Raw genomic sequence first — 20,589 nt, 5'->3', positions numbered from 1 at the left:
GCTGTCCCAGCGCCTCCTGGCTCGCGTCCCCCGCCCCCTCCGCCAGTGATCGCGAGCCGCCGGGCCCCCAGTGCCTGTTCCGGGCGCCCCTCCGCCCCTCCACTTGTGCCCGCGCCCTTCCCAGGCCCCCGTGCCCGTCCCGGGTGCCCCTGCTCCCTGCCCGGCCTCCTCCACCTGTTCTAGAGCCCCGGCCGCACGCCCAGCCCCCTGGGGTCTGTTCCAGGAGTCCCCGCCCCGCCTGCTTCGGCGTTGCCATCGATGTGCTCGGCGCTCTCCTGAGCCTGCTCCGGGGGCGGGCGGGCCCGTTTGCCTCAGGTGGTCTAACAGGCGCCGGGGAGGGCCAATGGCGTAGCTGCACGGCTCCGCCCCTTCCTTCCGATTGGTCGGCGCCGGAAGGCCGCGGCCAGGGTCTGGGGGCCCGTGCGGGAGCGGCACTCATCCTCAGTAGCCGGGCCGCGCGCTCCCAGCTCTTCGGTTCCGTCCGCTCCTACCCGGTCTGCCGCCGCCGCCGCCGCCATGGCCCAGTGAGTGACGGCCCGCGGACGCCCGGGGAGCTTTCCGAGGCCCGGCGCGGAGGGCGGAGCTACTCCTGAGGTCGCCTTGACCACGGGGGTCGCGGGAGCCGGGCCTCGTGGCGCCCGGAGCCCCGGACCTTCAGGGTCTCAGCCCCGTCGGGCCCAGGCCCTCTGCCCCTCGTGGCGGCGCCGGGCGGATCCCCGTTCCCAGAAGGGGCTCGGCGGGGAGGGGCGCGGCATGGCCGAGGGAGGCCGGGGCTCGAGCCGGGGAAGTGGCTGGCCCGTCGGCGGCGGTGCCTGCAGGGGCTTCTCCCCAGTGTGGGGGACGGGGACACCCGCAGTGAGTCATTACCGGGTAGCCTGGAGCACAGCAACGATTGCGTGCCCTCCTCCGTGCGGGATTAGCTGATCTCAAGAGAACTTGAGGTCCTTTGAAGTGGCAGAGTGCAGGGTGGCCTGTCTGTAGGGGCCTGGGAGGTGCATGCCTGGGTTCTCAAGGGTGAAAGGGAGTAGGGGGACAGAGGAAAGGGAAGGCAAATTACTCACAGCAAGAGCTAGGACACTCTTGGGTCCCTGAGTTGGAATGGATTAAGTGGAACTGACACGTTTTTCTTTATTCCCTTTCCTGGTCTTTTAGAGCTGACATTGCACTGATTGGACTGGCTGTCATGGGCCAGAACTTAATTTTGAACATGAATGACCATGGCTTTGTGGTAAGTCTGGAGGACACACACTTCTCTTGTGGGTTCTTGGTGTGCATCGGTGCACGCTGTTGATTTCCAAGATCCGGTACAACTGCAGCTTACTTTTCTTGATATAATCCCTGTTGCTGCTCATGAGGTTTTTGCAAAGGAAGGGGAAGCACCAGTTCGCATGGGGGGAGGGGCAGCTCCACCATTCTCTGAAGGAGAGTCTTGCTAAATATATCTGTAAGTGCAGCCTGAATACATTTATCTGGATTTTTTTTTTTTTTTAATTTTATTTACTTATTTGAGAGAGAGGGAGAGAGAAAGCACCAGCCAGGGGTGAGGGGCAGAGGGAGAGGGAGAAGCAGACTCCCTGCTGAGCAAGGAGCCCAGCAGGGCTCCATCCCAGGACCCCAAGATCATGACCTGAGCCAAAGGCAGACACTTAACTGACCGAGCCACCCAGGTGCTCCATCTTACGCGTATCTTAAGGAGGAGAAATCCGCACTGGGTTCGTAGAACTCAAACTTTATTGTCTAATGTTAGAGAACTGGGGTGAGTGAAAGTTTAAATAGTATAAACACTAAGCTTGTTTCGATACAAAGAGTATTGGTGACAAAAGATAAACAGTTTGCAGCAGCTGGTTCCTTGATTTGAGTCTGAGTCCCAATCAGCTAGTGACAGACTCCAGCCTGATTTGCCTCAGGCAGCTGAGTAGAAATTTCACTGCCACTTAATCTAGGGTCTGAAGGTCTTCTGTGTTCTGGATCTCCTAATCAGACCTTTTGTCCTTCTAGGTTTGTGCTTTCAATAGGACAGTCTCCAAAGTTGATGATTTCTTGGCCAATGAGGCAAAGGGAACCAAAGTGGTTGGTGCTCACTCCTTGGAGGAGATGGTCTCCAAGCTGAAGAAGCCACGACGGATCATATTGCTCGTGAAGGCTGGTCAAGCTGTTGATGATTTCATTGACAAATTGGTGAGGCTAGGTCTGCTCCTGGCTGCTGCTGGTGGGGGCAGCTTTTCTCCCTCAGTCCTTCAGCTATTTCACCAGTTTTTTTCTTGAGATTTTTTTTTTCTCTTCAGTGTCTGGATGTGAACTCTTTAGTTCAGACAAAACAGTGCTTCAATGTTTCAGTGTTGGTTAACTTGATTGGCACTAATTAAGTCACAACATATCCTCAGGTGGTAATAATTCCATATATGTGAAATTCTGGGACCCCAAGAGACATTTCAATTAGAATTCATTAACAGTAGGAAGAGAAACCGTAGTAATCTCGGTCTCTGTCTTTGATATTCAAAAAAAACTTACTGTTTTGGTTGTACATTATGCATGTCTAGTGCTATTCACTAATAAACCGTAGTGTCCAAATTTAGAAGTAGATTTTTTTCAGCGTTTGTATAAAGTAACAATATGTAAATCGTTGTATAATTTAATATAAATGATGAGATCCCCTTAGGGAATCCTAGGATTGCATGCTGGGTACTTTCTGAATGATTTGTTGTCTCTAGCAAGTATATATATATTTTGGAAGAGAAAACATATGTGTTTGGGCTGCAGTGGCCTTGCTAGGGCCTCTGCTGCACTCTGACCCTGAGCATCAGCTGAAGGGCGGGTGCTTTGTGGGTGCTTTGTGGGTGCTTTGTGTCGGGGCTCATTCTGGTTCTTTAACACATCTTAGTCTGACCCCGCCTTTAGGCTTTCCCCTGCGGCCCCAGGGCTAGGGGGTGGTGGGCTCACTCCTTACTCCGTGTGGTCTCCGCCAGGCTGTCCCCTCACAGGGGGGCTGATGGCCACTGTCCCACTGGGACGGCGGTGGGAGAGGAGGAGCCAAGAGCGACAACATGTTCTTCCCCAGGAGCGTGGCCAGCAACATTGGGGTGAAGCGCTGTTGCTGTGAGTGGTTTCTGGGGTCCCTCAGCACACCTCACCGACAGTCAGAGGGTCAGTGGAGACAAGCTCGCAGCCGGTGCCCTGCAGCCTTGGGTGCTTTTCCTTCCAGCAAAACCCACAAAACCACACACAGCATACGGGCGAAGGGGAACGTGTGTGGAAATAACTTACGAAGATACTCAAAACCATTCTCAATAACAGCTCTGGAAAAACCAGGGCATTAGCTGATGGGAAGAAACAGTTTCGCTGTGAGAATGTAGTGACAATAAACAAAGGCAAGGGATGAACATTCCTTTTCTCTGGGAGTCCTGTTAACAGTGGGGGTGGCTCTGCAGGGAGAGGAGTTTGTAACCAGTGTGCTGCCATTTAAAGAAAAAAATGACCTAGAAAAGAAGAACACTGTGATAAGGAAAGGACATACCAAGCTTTTTGTGTAGCGAGATGCTAAGCTGGTCACGATTAGCTATAGACAGAATGGCCTGGAAGGTGGTAGCTTATTCTTCAGCATAAGAAAATATGAAGTCATGTTCACTGGATCCTTGGGCGGGGAGACTGAAGAGTAACTGATAAAGCCAGCCTCGTTGTGCACCGTAGGAAGATGCGCTCGTTCGAGGCCTGGTCTCCTGCCAGCTCCAGGCAGGGCTGATGACAGCATTGAGTCAGGCACCACACCGGCTGATGGCCACTTACCAGACCCCCGCCCTGTTCTGGGCAGATTTTATAGGAAGTGATGGGATCCTTTAGAATGAGTCCCGTTCCCAGGGTTTGCGACTATAAAGCATCCGGTGGCACACAGTGGAAATACAAAATTTTTCAAGTGGGTTTTGGTTGTTGTAAAATCTTTTTTTTTTTTTTTTAGATTTTATTTATTTATTTGACAGAGAGAGACACAGCGACAGAGGGAACACAAGCAGGGGGAGTGGGGGAGGAAGAAGCAGGCTTCCCGCTGAGCAGGGGGCCCGATGCGGGGCTCGATCCCAGGACCCTGGGATCATGACCTGAGCCGAAGGCAGACGCTTAACGACTGAGCCACCCAGGCGCCCTGTTGTAAAATCTTAAAGAGAACGATCTTCGTTGCAGAGAGTTCCAACTGGGTTGCGAGCCCTAACCTTGCACGTAGGTCCCAGCTCTAGTCACAGGGAGGATTACTGAAAATTAGGTAACGTGTGCTTTTAGATTGGGTTTATTTGGGTTAAATTCTTGTTTGTTTTAATTGGTCAAGGTACGTTCTATTCTGTCTCTCATTTCCTTGGCCCACCGTCATGCTGGCGTCTGGTTACAGGTACCGTTGTTGGACACTGGTGACATCATCATCGATGGAGGAAATTCTGAATACAGGGACACCACCGTAAGTATTCTTCAGTCTAAATTCTTCCTGGTTCTGAGAACATTCTAGAAAAAAGTACCAGCATTGCACACGTCATAAAAGAGCGGACCGTCCTTCTGCAGCGCTGATACTAGAGCTTGGAGCGGACACTGCAGTCCTCAGCCTCTGTTTCTGCTGAGACGTACCTGAGGTCTCCTCAGTCATACCTGTAACTCAGACGGAGGACTTCTGCTTAAATACCGCAGGCTGGCGGTTTGTGCTTAGCTCTTCCCTCCTCCGCCAGCAGCCCATGACACGTCAGTGAACAATGTGCTTGAGAACCACGGCTTTACTGGCCTTGTGGGCTGAAAGAAGACCCTGTACCATCTCAAGTGCTGAGTGGCAGGAGGTCATACTCGTATGAAACCAACTCTTAAAAACCAACCCCCCCCCCCCACCAAAACCCACCAACTCTTAATGGAGTCTCATGGTACTAGATCTTCCAGGAAAATGAGATTGTATGTTTGGCTTTATTTATTATTTCCCTTTGGGGGAAGGGTAGCTATTTTAAACTTCCATGGATTTTTTTTTTTTTTAAGTAATTTCTATACCCAACATGGGGCTCAAACTCACAACCCCAAGATCAAGAGTCACATGCTTTACTGACTGAGCCAGCCAGGCTCCCTGGATTTTTTTTTTTCTTAACTCCCAAACTGAGGGAATTAAATTTCTTTTTAAAACTGTTTATTTATTTCTATTTATTTTTTTTTAGTAGGCTCCACACCCAACGTGGGGCTTGAACTCATGACCCTGAGATCAAAGTTGCATGCTCTACCACTGAGCCAGCCAGGCGCCCTGGGATACAATTGCTTGAATGATCAGGTTATTCTTGGATCCTGGGGTCATTTCATGTCCAGTGTGGGCTCTCCATACCAGTCTTATACCTCTTCTCATTCATCGGGAGAAACTGTCTTATGGAAGCATAATAAAATTATTTTTCTCTCATACAGAGACGATGTCGTGACCTCAAGGCCAAGGGCATCCTGTTTGTGGGGAGCGGAGTCAGTGGTGGAGAGGAGGGGGCCCGGTATGGCCCCTCACTTATGCCAGGAGGGGACAAACAAGCCTGGTGGGTATCCGAGGTGCCACCCCCCACTTCAGCACAAGGGAGCCTGAGCGGTGAGGGGAGTGAGCCGTGGGCAGCGCTGGTCTCTGTGGCCCGAGTGGTGGAGATGCTGGAAACACTTCTTTTGTCTCTACATTTTGCTGCTTTGATATCCTGTATGTGCATATTCTCTTTGCCTCCTCTGTTATTGCCTCCAAGACTGATAGTGGAAGCTCTAAACAGGCTTACTGAGTTCAGGGGCTTTAAGGAAGCCGTTCGAATAATGTCCTGGGCACTGTCTGGACTTAGAAGTAAAGTCTGCCTCTCTAAGTGATGGACAGTCCTCAAATAACTTTATTTAATAATCGTGAGTAATGGAAAAATCTGACGGGGCCTGTTTTGTCCCTGGGAGAGTGAGGTGGAAGTTTTTTATCTACTTGGGGATAAAACAAGTTTTACACTGTGCACTGTGCTGTACGTAAGAGGAAATGCTGGTCATAGAGGGGAGGGTGCGGTGGTGATGTAAGAGCAGGGGTGGGGTGCATAAGGCATAAGGGTGGGGGGTGAGCGGGACAGAGAATCAAAATGAAAAGGTGCAAGTAATAACCACGCCTGACGCAGACTGAGGGAAACCCGCTGCTGAGATTGCAGAGAGGTGAGCCAGACAGAGGGAGGTGGGTAAGCGGAAGAGAAAGAAACAGAAAAGGAGGGATCCTTTTGAGGGAGACGTGGAAAGGTACCATTCCTTCCTAAATGAGTTTGATTTCCAATATGCTAGAGTTATATTAGGAGTTGAAGTAAGGAGTGATCAAACCTAATTCCCAGAGGTGAAGGGTCCTGGGGAAGGTTATTCTTTAAATTACCTCTCTGATGAGTAAGTTCGGGGATTTTCTGCAGTACGTGAAATCTAAAGATTTTATATATTTATTTGTTTGAGAGAGAGGAGAGAGAGCGTGTGTCAGCAGGGGGAGAGGCAGAGGGAGAGGAGAGAGAGAATCATAAGCAGACTCCCCGTTGAGTGCGGAGCCCAGCATGGGGCTTAATCTCCTCGACCCTGAAATCATGACCTGAGCGGACATCAAGCGTCGGATGCTTAACCCACTGAGCCACCCAGGCGCCCCTGCAGTTTGTGAAATCTAGAAGTAGATAGAGGCCTTCCTGCTTCTCAGTAGTTTATAAACATTTATCTTGGGCTAGACATACAGACGATACACATGAAAATATTTGATAATGCAGAGATGCTCCAATTGCTCATTGACTCATTCTCAGACCAGTCTGGCAAACTTAAGCATATATAAGACTCATTCAAATTGTTTGCTAAAAGTAATAGGAATGATGGTTAATACAGTGTTTAAAACGGGGTCACCTGGGTGGCTCAGTTGGTTAAGTGTCCAACTCTTGATTTTGGCTCAGGTCACGGTCTCAGGGTGGTGAGATCGAGCCCCAACAGAAGTAGGAGTGGCGCCGTTACCCGAAATGCTCAGTACGAGTTCAGTGACGTTCTAAAGCTTAACGTGTAGCTGTCTTAGCTCTAATCCTGAGCGTTGACTTTGCAACCCTGGCAGCCCTGTGTCTTTACCAAAAACTTCTTGTGAAGAAGCCTTTATTGGTCAGTAGTGAGGAGAACATAAGCAGAAAGCCTTGTGAGTTCACAGATCCTCCTAGCGGGGCAGTGGGAGGGGTGAGGAACAGCTGCACTAACGAAGAACGCTGCTCTGGGAACTCGGGCTCGGGTCTGCGCGTGCGGAGTCATGCTGGGCCTGATAACGTGCACCCAGACCGGTAACGGGCGTCTGCACGGGAACTTCCCTGTTGCTTGCTGTTTGGCATCACAGCTCCTTTATAGTGCAAAAGGGATTTCTCCTGGTGCTTGGATGCTTCCGGCTGGCCTTTCTGTCTTCTCCAACCAGGTAGTCTGCAGCCTCTGTGGGGCTTACCACGTGGACTTGGAACATTCATTACTTTTTCCACGTGGACTTGGCACGTCCACCTCCCATTCGAAAGAAAAAGATTGGGGGGAGGTCCTTGAGTATTTAACTGAGATCTCAGTCCCTCTTTTCCGCAGCTAAACTACATGGTTCCTTCCCACAGGCCCCACATCAAGACCATCTTCCAAGGCATCGCTGCGAAAGTCGGGACGGGGGAACCCTGCTGTGACTGGGCAAGTTCTGGCTCCTCTTTCAAGCCAGCTGGTAACATGGGCACAGACATGACAAAGTGCACAGAGCCAGGACCGCCTTGGTGGCAATAGTTAGTTCTGTGACAAGCTTCTCAGTCTTGAAGTCGCTAGCGCAGCTGAGGCCTAGGATGCATGCCTGTTTTACGTGTCCTGGCCTCCTAACTGAAGATTTCAGAGCCCTGAGGTTGGTATTAAAAACAGCCCTCCTCAATTCATCTAAAAGTTGGATTTCTTAAGAAGGCACAGCAAGGATGAGGTGAGGCGAGACTTGTTTTATTAGCTGTGTGACTTCATGAAAATGAAGAAAATGTCAGAATGAAAGGCGGGCTCCGTCTGCCTGCATGGAAGGAGCAGGATTGAAGGGCTGGTGCTGTCAGGTGTCCTGGCCACGGCTGTGGAAACTCTCTTTCCTGTAGCTTGGGACGCAGGTATTCTGTGCTTGAACAGAGTATGCGACATACGGCCTTTCGCCTTCACGAGACGGGAGGGAGGCCTAGGCTCATTCCTATACACCTCCCTTCCTGCATTTGGTGTTGCTACCAAAATCAGTTTTATCCCTCCTGCAGCCCCAGTCCATGCCATGGGTGGGCAAAGCACTAGGCTGAGAGACCTGACCTGTGATTCCGGCTCTCACATTCACTGTGGGACATTATCGAGTCAGTCAGAAAAGTGTTCTTGTCCGTAAAATATGAGGGGTGGGCTGGGTGGTCTCCGAGGTCTCTTTAGCTCCTAATCCCCTTTATTAGTTTTATTTCGTATGAGGGAGGTAAAAGGGAGAGATGGAAGGGGGCCTGAGGTGGACGAGGAACGGGGGGAGGCCTGACCACGCCCGCTGATGGCAGCTGTTGCCCCCGATGCCGGGCCGTACATCTTAACCAGTGGTCCCCGAGTCAGGCAAAGTCTGCTTAGGGTGGAGAGAGGCTGGGCTGGATTTGGGGGGTTGAGGATTTTCTCATTAGTATGGACGGGGCAGGGAACTTTCAGGCCACGACAGTCGATTACTACAGTAAAAGGACAGCCACAGTCCTTTGTAGACACGTTTCTTGTAGACACAGAATCATGAAGAAAAACCAGTACTGGCCCTGCTGTGTCTTGATTGAGTCGGAGCTTGACGTTCTTTAGCCTCAGGCTTAGTCTCAGGCTATTGAGAAAACTGGTATAGATACTAAAAGCAGGCAGTCCTGAGTTCATTCTTGAAGTTACAGGAAGGATGGGGTGAAGTACGATGTTATTAGCCGTGTTACTTAGCAGCCAGAGAAGGTGTCAGAATCAGAAGGGGGCACGTCAGCAGTGGAAACTCAGACGGCGGGAGTCTCGGCTGTAAAGGTCAGTTGTATGGATCCCGGCGGTGACAGAGCAGAGACCGCTCAGGTCAAGCGACCTCGGGTCCACCGCGCAGGTAGATGCCTGTTGTGGAGATGGATGCGCCGGACTGCAGAGCCCGTTGCCCCTGAATATTTGACCCCGAAACTCCCTTTGTTCTGATTGCTGGCCCACTGAGCAATTCTCAGATGATCTGGTTTCCTACGCAGCTCGTCTGTAGGGACAGAATGTGCCGTCGGGACTAACACTTGTAGCCACTAAAATCCGTAGTTAGGTTTTTTACCCTAAATTCACAAACTGGTATTCTGCCTGTATACATCTTGCCAGCTTTACTATAAATCCGTGTCTCGTCAACTCTGAGACATGGCAAGAACACATTTCTGGGCTTACCAGGTTGAGGGCCAGACCTGGGATCTAAGGTCATTTTACCCCTTGGTAGCCGTTGGAAACAACTACAACACAGTTATGTACTTTTTTAACAGTGCCAGTGATTTAATTAGCCAACTTGCTGTAACCCCCAGTGGCTAGGAGAACGGTGACCTCGGGAAGAGGAGGTCTTTCACTCGTGGGCAGGGCTGGGGGCGAGGGGCCCTTCATAACAAGGGAGGGTGGGAAATGCAGGCCGACGAGCTGTGGGTGCTTACAGTGAATGGGAGGCTTGGAAAAATCTTGAAAGGAACGAATTCAGAGTGAGTTTGAAGGAACACTGGACTGGATTGAAGCTTGTATTGAATTGTTATGTAGTGACGCTTAATTTTAAAACTACTACAGATACTTGCTCCCTATTTGTTATTTTTTGTATGGGGAGGGAGCCTCGCCAAAGAATTTGATGTGGGCTTTCCTGGGTTATTACCTGCCTCTGAAGGCCTCCTGGTGCTCGTCGCCCTGACAGGTGGGGGATGAAGGAGCAGGACACTTTGTGAAGATGGTGCACAATGGGATCGAGTACGGGGATATGCAGCTCATCTGTGAGGCTTACCACCTGATGAAGGATGTGCTGGGCATGGGGCATGACGAGATGGCAAAGGTGAGTGCCGGGCCCTGTCTCTGGGCTACAGCAGGCGACTGCTGCTCAGATGAGAGGGATTTGCTAGCAACAGTAAAGCCTTCCTCCGCCTCCTTCCTGTGGTCATGCTGGTGGCAGGATGGACTCAGCCCAGGGGCGCCTGGGTGCCTCAGTCGGTGAAGCGTCTGCCTTTGGCTCAGGTCATGATTTGAGTTAAGCGTCAGGCTCCCTGCTCAGCGGGCAGCCTGCTTCTCCCTCTCCCCCGCTTGTGCTAAGTAAAAAAAAAAAAAAAGGATGGACTCAGCCTGATTTAAGGGAAAGCTGTACGATAGGATAGCTAGCCGCTGAGCCAGAAGTCCCCCGAAAATCTTGGCGGTGATCATTACCACCATTTAGTGACCCTTCATGTGTCAGGCCTGTGTCCTTTTATGGTCATTACCTCATTTGGTCCCCCCATTGTCCCATAGGAGAGGCAGGATGGAAGCTTGCTTTCCTGGTCAGGTTGGGACTGGCTGTTTGACAGTTAATCAAAAGTTCGTCAAAGTGGGGGAGGGGCGCCTGGGTGGCTCAGTCATTAAGTGTCGCCTTCTGCTCAGGTCATGGTCCCAGGGTCCTGGGATCGAGCCCCGCGTCGGGCTCCCTGCTCTGCGGGGAGTCTGTTTCCTCTCCCTTTGACCCTGCTCCTGCTGTCTCTCTCTCTCTCTCTCTGTCAAATAAAATCTTTAAAAAAAAAAAAAAGTCAAAGTGGGGGAAACATAAACATTCCCCCCAGCGTTTTATTATGAACCGGATGTTCAAACACACAGCAAAGTTGAACGACTTTGGTGGTGAACACTTGTATGCACACCCCCCATATTCGCCTACTAGCATTTTACTAACTTGCTTTATTGAATGTCCGCCCATCCCTCTATCAGTTTGATCTTCTAAAAATACATTTTGAGGTAAACACCAGTACTCTCTTCTCTAAAGACTTCAGCATCGTTCCTAGGTAAACACTTATTTTCACTGAAAATGGAGGGAGGCACATCCATCACCAGTCCAGTCCCTTCCTCGAAGTGCAGCTCTGCTGGCCGGCATATAGGTGTCTTTCTCATCATCTCAGATTTCCACTTCCAGGGACTTCGAGGGGAACATAATTTAGGGACACTTCCTTGCAAGGTGACACTGCAGAATCCTTCCAGATTTTTTACAGTTTTTCCTAATTTTTTTTTTTTAAGTTTATTATTTTTTTAGTAATCCCTACACCCAATGTGGGGCTTGAACTGACAACCCGGAGATCAAGAGCTGCAGCCTCCACTGACCGAGCCCCCTGGGCGCCCCTCCTCCTAACTTAAACGTGTCATCCCCACTTGGTTTCACTGACTTGCCTTTACTCTTCTTTCCAAAAGTGTTTTATTTTCATAGAAACAGTGCTTTTCTTTTTGTGTGTTCAAATGTAACTGATTTACTTAAAACTTAACGTATTTATATATACAAGTGCTGCTCTGTATGCCAGGAACTGTTCTAGATGTTGGGGATGTAATAGTGAAAAAACCGAAGTCCCTGCCCGCACGAAGCTGGGAAGACACGATAGTAACCCCCCAGCCGGTGTAAAACTAGGTGGGGGTAACTGTTCCGGAGGAGAGGAAACGGGTGTAAGGAGTAGGTCCGGTGAGCAGGGAAGGCCTCCGAGGAGGCGATGGTGTGAGGTGAGGAGCGCCTGGCTCTGAGGGGAGAGCCGTGCTGGTCATCAGTGAGCATAACCAGGCTCAAATCAAATACAGCTGACTCGTGGTGAGCAGAAAACTCAACTCGGGGGGAGCAGGGCTCAGACCCGTACGTGGAGCCTGTTAGCGTGGATGGCGGGGCAAGTCGTGAGCGCCGGTCCCTCTTCACAGGGAAGGGGGCTTGTGCGTAGGCCTGCTTTCTCTCACGCTCTTTCCTCTCACGTCCTGCACTAGGCGTTTGAGGAATGGAATAAGACAGAGCTCGACTCATTCCTCATTGAAATCACGGCCAATATTCTCAAGTTCCAAGACAGTGACGGCAAACACCTGCTGCCGAAGATCAGGGACAGCGCGGGGCAGAAGGGCACAGGGAAGTGGACTGCCATCTCAGCCCTGGAGTACGGCGTTCCCGTCACCCTCATCGGTAACGTGCGGCTTCCAGCCGAGGCCCCTCGCCTCACTGGTGCGCCCTTGCTGTCCTTCTGGGATGTTGGGGTAGACTGGCCACTAAGGACCGGGTTTTTGGGAAACGTGTGCAACCCTCGTCAGCGGTCAGTGCTTTCTGCTCCTCCCGTGTGAGAGGCTGACACTCTCGAATCTCTTCCTGATGACCTTCTCTCAGTCATACGGGCTTTGAGATGCGTTTGGGAGTTCCTGGCTCTCTTTTCTAGTTCGACCTTCGGGGTAGCTTCTGTCTTAGGGATTGAACTGTGTTCAGTGACTTCCATGACTTTCCAATGGGGAAGATCATGGTAACGAAATTTTTCATACGGAAGTTCACCGAACGACATAAGCTTACGTCCTCAGCATTTATTGTTAATATTTTGATTAGGTTCCCCCCCAGTATTTATTTATTTTTTATTTTATTTAAAGGTTATTTATTTATAAGTAATCTCTACACCCAACATGGGGCTTGAACTCATGACTCTGGGATCGAGAGTCACATGCTCTTCCTACTGAGCCAGCCAGGCGCCCTTCCCCCAGATATTTTAAAAATAAAATATTACCTATACATTTCAGGTCCTTTAATATTCTCTTCCTTCGTTCTTCGTTTAGAAGAAAGCCACTATCCTGACCACTGGTGTGTGTCCTTCTCTCGCATGTTGTTTTAGAGCAGTGAGCTGAGCATCAAACTCGAGAAGATACAGGGCGAAGGAAATCACAGAAAGCAGAAATAAACAGAGAACAAATAATAAGAGGATTCATAAAACAAGCTGGTCCTTCAAGAGTAAACTGGGTACACCTCTGGCAGGATTGAGAACGGACAGTCAAGTGCCCAGCTTGCCGAGGGAAAGGCTCATCTTTGCTCCTGGCAGGAGGGCGCCCCTCCAGTAAAACATTTTCCTGTCTGCTCGGCCGCCCTAGCCCCCTCCCTCCTTTTCGTTTCCTATGAATTAGGCTCCCCGCCGCCAGTGGCCGGAGGCACGGGAGGAGAGGCGGGCTGCTCAGCCGGGCCGGGGCAGCGAGGGCACGGCGGTGGCAGAGCGGAGTAGGTTCAAAGAGAGCCCTGCTCTCTCGTGCGCGCTTCTCCCCGCCGGAGGCGGGCCAGGCTTCAGCCCCGGGTGGGTGCCCTTCGTGTTTGTTGAACTAACGGGGAAGGAAGTCTTGGAGCGGACCCTTGGGTAACACGGCCTCCGTGCGCCCGCTGTTACACCATCGCTTCCGCCCCCGGTGCCCGGTGCGCGTGCGCGGGCAGAGCGTGCGAGGCGGGGCGGGGCGTGCGGGGCGTGCGGGGCGGGGCGTGCGTGGCCACCGAGCCGGCTTGTGTTCCGAGTTTGGGCGGCCTGTCAAGTGAATGGCCAGAGGCTTTACTCCGGTCTGTCTGTGGAGGGAGGATTAGTTAAGAGTAGTTTATTCTTTTTTTTTTTTTTTTAAAGATTTTATTTATTTATTTGACAGACAGAGACACAGCGAGAGAGGGAACACTAGCAGAGGGAGAGGGAGAAGCAGGCTTCTCGCTGAGCAGGGAGCCCCATGCGGGGCTCGATTCCGGGACCCTGGGACCGTGACCTGAGCTGAAGGCAGACACTTAACGACTGGGCCACCCAGGTGCCCCTAGAGTAATTTATTCTAAGTATATAAAGTGTCAGTTGAGCAAGTTGTCTTTTCGAAGGGCTAATTTTTGAAGATGCTAAATGTCTTGATATTAAAATACCATATTGAAATGTTTATTCAAATGAAACAAAATTATGGTGATCAAGGACGTGTTGGAAACTAAATTTTAATAATTAGAAAATGGAGTTTTTGGGGCGCTTGGGTGGCTCAGTCAGAAGGCTCTGCCTTCTGCTCAGGTCATGATCCCAGGGTCCTGGGATCGAGCCCCGCATCTGGCTCCCTGCTCGGCGGGAAGCCTGCTTCTCCCTCTCCCACTCCCCCTGCTTGTGTTCCCTCTCTCACTGTCTCTCTCTGTCAAATAAAATCTTAAGAAAAAAAAAGAAAATGGAGTTTTTTGAGGGGCGAGTCTGTTACTTCTCAGTGTACTAGCTGTTGCAGACAACCCCACATGAAGGCAAGGCCACCGTAGTTGAGCATCCAGCTGAATCTGAAGGCTGCCTGATGTTAACTAGTTTTCAAGGGGTAGTGAGCGCTTCTAAAGAAGACAGTCTTTCAGGGCGCCTGGGTGGCTCAGTCGTTAAGCATCTGCCTTCGGCTCAGGTCATGATCTCAGGGTCCTGGGATCGAGACCCGCATCGGGCTCCTGCTTGGCGGGAAGCCTGCTTCTCCCTCTCCCACTCACCCTGCTTGTGTTCCCTCTCACGCTGTCTCTGTCAAATAAATAAATAAAATCTTTAAAGAAAAAAAAAAAAAGAAGAGTCTTTGGTGAGTATTTAAAAATTAAAGTCCTCTCAAGTGAAATTGAAATTTTACATATGGACCAACAGAGTAATTCTGAATAAAAGTGGTTTTTTACTTCCTTGTTTTTTTCCCTAGAACTCCTCCCTTTTATTTTTTTTAAGATTTTAAAAAGTAATCTCCACACCCAGTGTGGGACTCGAATTTATAACCCCGAGATCAAGAGTCGCAGGCCCACCGACTGAGCCTGCCAGGCGCTCAGAAGCCCTCTTTTGAATTTCACGTTGATCTTTGTGATTGATACCTACATTTAGTTGGAAGATTGACTTGTTTGGAGTTTTAGTTATCAAGTTAACTGTCTAGAGCTTTTTATAAGTTCAAAACTCTTTCTGAGCCAGGTTAAATTTTGTGGCCTAAGGTTGAAAGTTCAGCTCTTTTTGCAATTGGAAATCAGCTCCTTTTCTAATTTTCCTCATTCTTTCCGGCTTATGTGTACTCTCGTCCCTTCGGTTTTATGAGTGAACTTTGGTAATGTTATCCCTTCCCCTACGCAGGAGAAGCCGTTTTTGCTCGATGCTTATCATCTCTGAAGGACGAGAGGATTCAGGCTAGCAAAAAGCTGAAGGGTCCCCAAAAGATCCAGTTTGAAGGTGATAAGAAAGCATTCCTGGAGGATATTCGGAAGGTGGGGCCCAGTCCCTGGCCGTGGTCGGGTGACAGTGGGGGTGGGAGGACGTGGGAGGCCCCAGGTGGGGGCAGCAGAGCCCTGTCCTGTTACCACTGGCCCTGCCAGGACCCGCACTGCTGATGGGGAGGAGGAGGCTAATGCTAGCTCTGGTGGGTCCGTCATCCTTTAGGCCCTCTATGCTTCCAAGATCATCTCGTATGCGCAAGGCTTTATGCTGCTAAGACAGGCGGCCACAGAATTTGGCTGGACCCTCAACTATGGTGGCATCGCCCTGATGTGGAGAGGGGGCTGCATCATCAGGAGGTGAGTGCGGGGCACACGCCAAGCCACCGTGTCGGAGTGGTGGCTCTGCGCCTATGTGGACAGTTGCCCTGGGACTGGCGCGGTGGGTCTCCGCACTGGCGACCAGACTGGTTCAGATGGTCATGTCCCACTTTCTTCCTGTACGTTACCTGGTCTGACTAGATCATCTGTACTCTTTGAGAACAATCACGCCCTCTGGCCTTGCCTCTTGGGCCTCAGGCCCCATGTTGTCCCCGAGCGAACCGCTGGCGTTCGGGGACGAGGAGTAACTCTATGTCACTAGCGTACGTGTCAGCTGCTTTCTGTCGGGCGTTCAGCGGGCTCAGGTTAAGAGTCACAATTGCTTCCCTCTTGATCATTTCAGCGTGTTCCTAGGAAAGATAAAGGATGCATTTGATCGGAATCCACAACTTCAGAATCTGCTACTAGATGACTTTTTTAAGTCAGCTGTTGAAAACTGCCAGGTAGGTAGCCCAGAGCTGGTTGCTGGGAATTCTGTTTTTCACTTCCCAGCCTCGGTGCACATGGAATTCTGTCACTTAGAAAGGAAGCAGTTCTCGGGGGGCTGACCCCTAGTCGTGGGCTTGTTTTGCCGCAGGGCTCGTGGCGGCGGGCAGTGAGCACCGGGGTCCAGGCGGGCATCCCCATGCCCTGCTTCACCACGGCCCTGTCCTTCTATGACGGGTACAGACATGAGATGCTGCCAGCCAACCTCATCCAGGTGAGCTTTCTGAGCAGGTGGGAAACATTACCCTGGCTGCTGCCTGACGGGGCCTGTCTGCGTATCATCCCAACCCACCCGACTTCTTGTTTCAGGCTCAGCGGGATTACTTTGGGGCTCACACTTACGAACTCTTAGCCAAACCCGGGCAGTTTATCCACACTAACTGGACGGGCCATGGTGGCAGCGTGTCGTCCTCTTCATACAATGCCTGATCAGACCGGTCACCCGCTGCGATTCCCCAGACTGGAACATTCCACTGGCCACCGACACTGCTTACACAGCCCTCCGCCCTCCTCTCTGCTCAGACCTTTTAAAATAAAGTCTCATAAGAGACTCCTGAAAAAGTCATGTGAGTGTACGTGCAAAGAAGCTCCGTGAGCAGCACCATGGCCTCTGCCCCGGCCTCTGGGAGCCGAGCACGTGCGTGCGTGCGTGATCAGCTCCCGGAAGCCGTTTCCCACGCGTCCCTGTGCTAAGGGGGCAGTGGATCCCCCTGCTAGAGGCTCGCGGGAATCGGAAGGGCTTCTGTGGACTTTGCTCAAACTGGAAACTTTGTATCACGTAGATTTCCCATTTTTCTCTACTTAATAAAAGGTACATTCTACGTATGCTTTTTCTCCAGACTCTTCAGTATTCTCCCCTCGGCCACACTGAGCCGTCCTCACCACTGGCAGGGAGGCTGGCGGCTGGTTTCATCACATTGGAGCCTGTTTCCTTCCAGCCGTGTTCACTTTTTCCTCTCTGTTTTCTTTAAAAAAAGACTCCAGAACAATATAAAAAACACACCAAAGTTAGGATCCTGGTTAACTGTGCGAGGAAGGACGAGGAGGCGACACAGGGGACCCGAATGTTTTCTCAGGTTGGGCCCTGGGTCTGCGGGTGTTCACTGATAAGTCTTCATGCCTTTTGTGTGTCACACTTCATACTACACGTGTTAGGGAACGACATTTAAACGACACGGGGGCCTCAGTGTGCCCACCTCTTTCTGTTTGTCCCTAAGCCAGGCGCATGGGTTTGGGGTGGGAATTTTAGCAACCTAAGCCTACTCCTTGAATGGGGCCTGTTCACTTTAGCTTAGTCAAGAACCAAAGTCCTGCTAGCACACTTGCTGATAGTGTTATATGGCCTGGTGCCAGTGTAATTGTTTTATTCCAGCAGCTTAACTCCAGAAGATTTCTCTGGAATGCTTTACAGAGTCTTGAGAGTATCCTAGAATAGAGCAAAGGACTTCCTTGTTTTGACAGCTGGTGTGTAATCTGACCTCTGACCTCTTTCCAAAAAGTGCAGGGGCTCACAGAGCTGACATGGGAGCCGATCCTTTTCGTTAAATGTTCAGCTTTTGAAGCTCTCAGCGTGGATGTAAGTACTTAGCTAGACATGGCTCTGTCAGCCCTCCCCGCCCCCACCATCAAATCTAAGACGTGCTGAGTCACTGCTCATGACAGGGTTCTTTTTTTTTTCTTTTAAAGATTTTATTTATTTGTCAGAGAGTGCGCGTGCACACACAAACGGGGGGAACGGCAGAGGGAGAAGCAGGCTCCCCGCTGGGCAAGGAGCCCGACATGGGACTCGATCCCAGGACCCTGGGATCATGACCTGAGCCGAAGGCAGACACTTCACCGACTGAGCCACCCAGGTGCCCCGACAGGGTTCTTTTTTAAGGGATAGGAACCCCTCGATGCAGCTCTTCTCGCAGGTGATCTCTGACCACTTGCTCTGAGGCAGACACGTGCTCCTAGGATGGAGAACGAGTTCCTTCAAAGAGAAGCACTTGTGAGGGGTGGGAGGCTAAGTGTCAAAAGCACATAAAGCTGGACTGTCCAGAAGAGTGTCTGAAATCCTACTGATCACGTGCAATAGAACTTAAGCCCCTGCTCACCATCCAGAAGCTATGAAGCTTCAGATCCAGGCCCTTCCACCTACTAGCTGTAGGACTTTCGGCAAATTATTTACTATCCCTGCTCTCAGTTTTCTCATTCGTAAGATGGGATAACAGTACCTGTCTCCTCAAGGCTATTTTGAGGATTCGTGGAGTAAGAATAGGCCAGCGCCTGGCACGTCATAGGCACCTCTGTGGCATTATTACCACTTCAGGCTGCACCCGTCCTGAAGCAGTGGGATTTCTGAGAGTTAGAAACCAGACTTATGTCTCAGCACCCAGCGGGAAGTTCACTCTGCAAACCAGTCCTCAGAAGGTTCCTGGTGGGGCTCCTCTGTGTGCCCCACGGCGGGGCGTGTAGGTTAAGACAGGCCATCTTCCAGAAGGCCAGTGGAGGCCGGTGGAGCTTCTCAAACTGTATACAACCCCCCCAGCCCCGGGGATGGGTCTTGAGAAAAAGGGCAGATTTGGATTCAGCAGGACAGAGGTGTGGTCCCGCGCTGTGCGTTTCTAACGAGCTCCCAGCCGCTGCCACGTAGGCCCCTAGACCAGAGAGAAGGGCCGGAGCGTGCACCCGGACTCTGCTGGCTGGCATCGAGGTCCTCCGCCCTGCCATTTCTTCATCTGCGAAGCGGGGTTAAAAACGTCTTCCCCAGGTTATTGGGACAGTAACACATTATGTATCAAGTACTTGGCCCAGTACCTGGCACACAGTGAGGGCACAATGAAAGGAAGTTGTTTTAAAGAATGTAACAGTCCTTTGCCTAGGTCCTTGGTGGGGAGACTATTTTTACTAGATAGGCATTCCTGCTTTTTGAATTTTACATCCCGTGACTGACTTGAAGAAGAGCTCAGTAAAAACTCTGTTAGCTCCAGTAAGGGCAGCTCAGCTTCCTGGCTAGGAGCCTGGGCCCCAAGCTCAGCCCCGCCACGAACTCACCGTTGCTCCGCTCGTTACTGACCCTCTGTGCCCATGTACTTTCTCATCTGCACGGAAGGGGCGATGAGACTCCCTCACAGAGCTGTTGGGGGAAATCAGTACCCGCCACACAGTGACTTCTGCGCAGGGTCTGCCATCTCTTACCCGGCTCCTGTGGAAGTTGAGCTGCTCAACAGTCCTGAAGGTGATGGAGGTGACCGCACAGGGGTTCTGCCCCCGGCCAAGTCTGCCCCCTTCAACCTGACTGTGCAGGGACAACCTGCTGGCTATTCCAGGAAGGGGCCTCTCTGGGCAGGAATCCTATTAATGACTTTAGCCACAACTTCTGCTTTATTTTGGACACAGAGAGGTTGGTTATAAAGACCGATGGATCAGGCAAGGGAGCAGACAGGATTTCTCAGCAAGGAGACTGTAGGCAGGGGACTGACAATGTTACACATTCACTGAGGCAGATGTGGAGCTGATCCTTTTAGGAGAGGCAGAGAGGCCTTCCGGGTACGTGAACTATGCTTAGCACATATGTTAGTATATATATGTTCACTGTCTAGTAATCCTGTATGCTGTTTTAACAAATCACCCTAAACACAGGTAATAACCATTATTATTATCCTAATTCTGTGGGTTAGGAATTGGAAGGGCACAGGGGGCACAGCTTGTCTTTGTTCCACGGTATCTGGACCTCAGCAAAAAGACTTGAAAGCTCAGGGCCACTCAATGGCTGGGGTCACTCGGAGATGTCTGTCCTCTTCATTCACCTGGCGGTCGATGCTGGCTGCTGGCTGGGACCTCAGCTAGGGCTCAGAAAGGTACATGTGGCCTCACCACGTGGCCTTGGGCTGCCTCACAGCATGGCAGCCTTCGGCTGGGCTAACTGCTTACCCGGGGCTCGGCTCCGCAGGTGAGTGTTCCAGCTAACAAAGCAGACACGGCCTTGCCTTTTAAGACCTAGCCATGGATGCCACACAGCATTAGCCACATCCTGCCAGTTACAAGCGAGTCATAAACACCCCAAATTCAACGGGTGGAGGATGAGACTGTACCTCTTGATGGCAGAGTGGCGAGGTTCTAGAGGGGCATGTGCATCAGGAGATATTGGGTCGATTTTTCGAGCCAGTATCTGTCACATATGCTTCCCTGGAAAAAGACAGTTTGTTAAATGGAGAAGTCAGGACCTCTGGCCCTAACTGGGAGTCTTCCTGAGGGTCTCACACCATATAAACGGCACATACAGGAATATAGTAATAACTGTGCACCAGGCATTGTTTTAAGTGAACTCTTTTAATACGACACCCTCTGAAGCACACAGTGCTTTATCCCCAGTTTACAAACGAGGCACAAGGATGTGAAGGAACTTGTCCGAGGTCACACAGCCCCGAAACACTGCGGCCGGAACCACGGCAACCTGGCGCCCGAGCCCGTGCCCTCAACCACTGCGCCACCTTCCTGCTCCAAGTGCACAGCTCACTCCACCCGGCCACGGCCGCTCACCGTGCACCTACCACGTGCCAAGCTCACCCCTCCACCCGGCCACGGCCGCTCACAGT

At 51.2% G+C, this 20,589-nt stretch overlaps 1 protein-coding gene and 1 long non-coding RNA gene across 3 annotated transcripts in view; one reads left to right on the top strand and one right to left on the bottom strand.

The window, feature by feature from the left end:
* The first annotated feature begins 397 nt into the window (after window positions 1–397).
* On the top strand, window positions 398–16,834 carry PGD (phosphogluconate dehydrogenase). 2 transcript variants are annotated; one of them, XM_032393875.1, is made up of 13 exons: window positions 398–524; window positions 1,153–1,228; window positions 1,999–2,178; window positions 4,376–4,441; window positions 5,410–5,528; window positions 7,596–7,665; window positions 9,899–10,033; window positions 11,953–12,142; window positions 15,066–15,196; window positions 15,369–15,502; window positions 15,867–15,966; window positions 16,101–16,223; window positions 16,319–16,834. In XM_032393875.1, the coding sequence occupies exons 1-13, from the start codon at window positions 517–519 to the stop codon at window positions 16,436–16,438; spliced, it is 1,452 nt and encodes a 483-aa protein (XP_032249766.1). In that variant the 5' UTR covers window positions 398–516; the 3' UTR covers window positions 16,439–16,834. The 2 variants fall into 2 exon arrangements, with proteins under 2 accessions (XP_032249766.1, XP_032249774.1); XM_032393883.1 differs by lacking the exon at window positions 398–524 and adding an exon at window positions 626–855.
* A 998-nt stretch (window positions 16,835–17,832) lies between these two features.
* Window positions 17,833–20,589, bottom strand: part of LOC116625407 — a 6,277-nt gene continuing 3,520 nt past the window's right edge. Inside the window, exon 3 of the long non-coding RNA XR_004298068.1 lies at window positions 17,833–20,179. This is a non-coding gene — a long non-coding RNA (uncharacterized LOC116625407). The remainder of the gene's footprint in view (window positions 20,180–20,589) is intronic.

Source organism: Phoca vitulina, unplaced genomic scaffold, assembly GCF_004348235.1.
Source record: "Phoca vitulina isolate PV1807 unplaced genomic scaffold, GSC_HSeal_1.0 scaffold2, whole genome shotgun sequence".
Taxonomy (NCBI): domain Eukaryota; kingdom Metazoa; phylum Chordata; class Mammalia; order Carnivora; family Phocidae; genus Phoca; species Phoca vitulina.
This window is presented reverse-complemented; position numbering and strand designations above follow the sequence as displayed.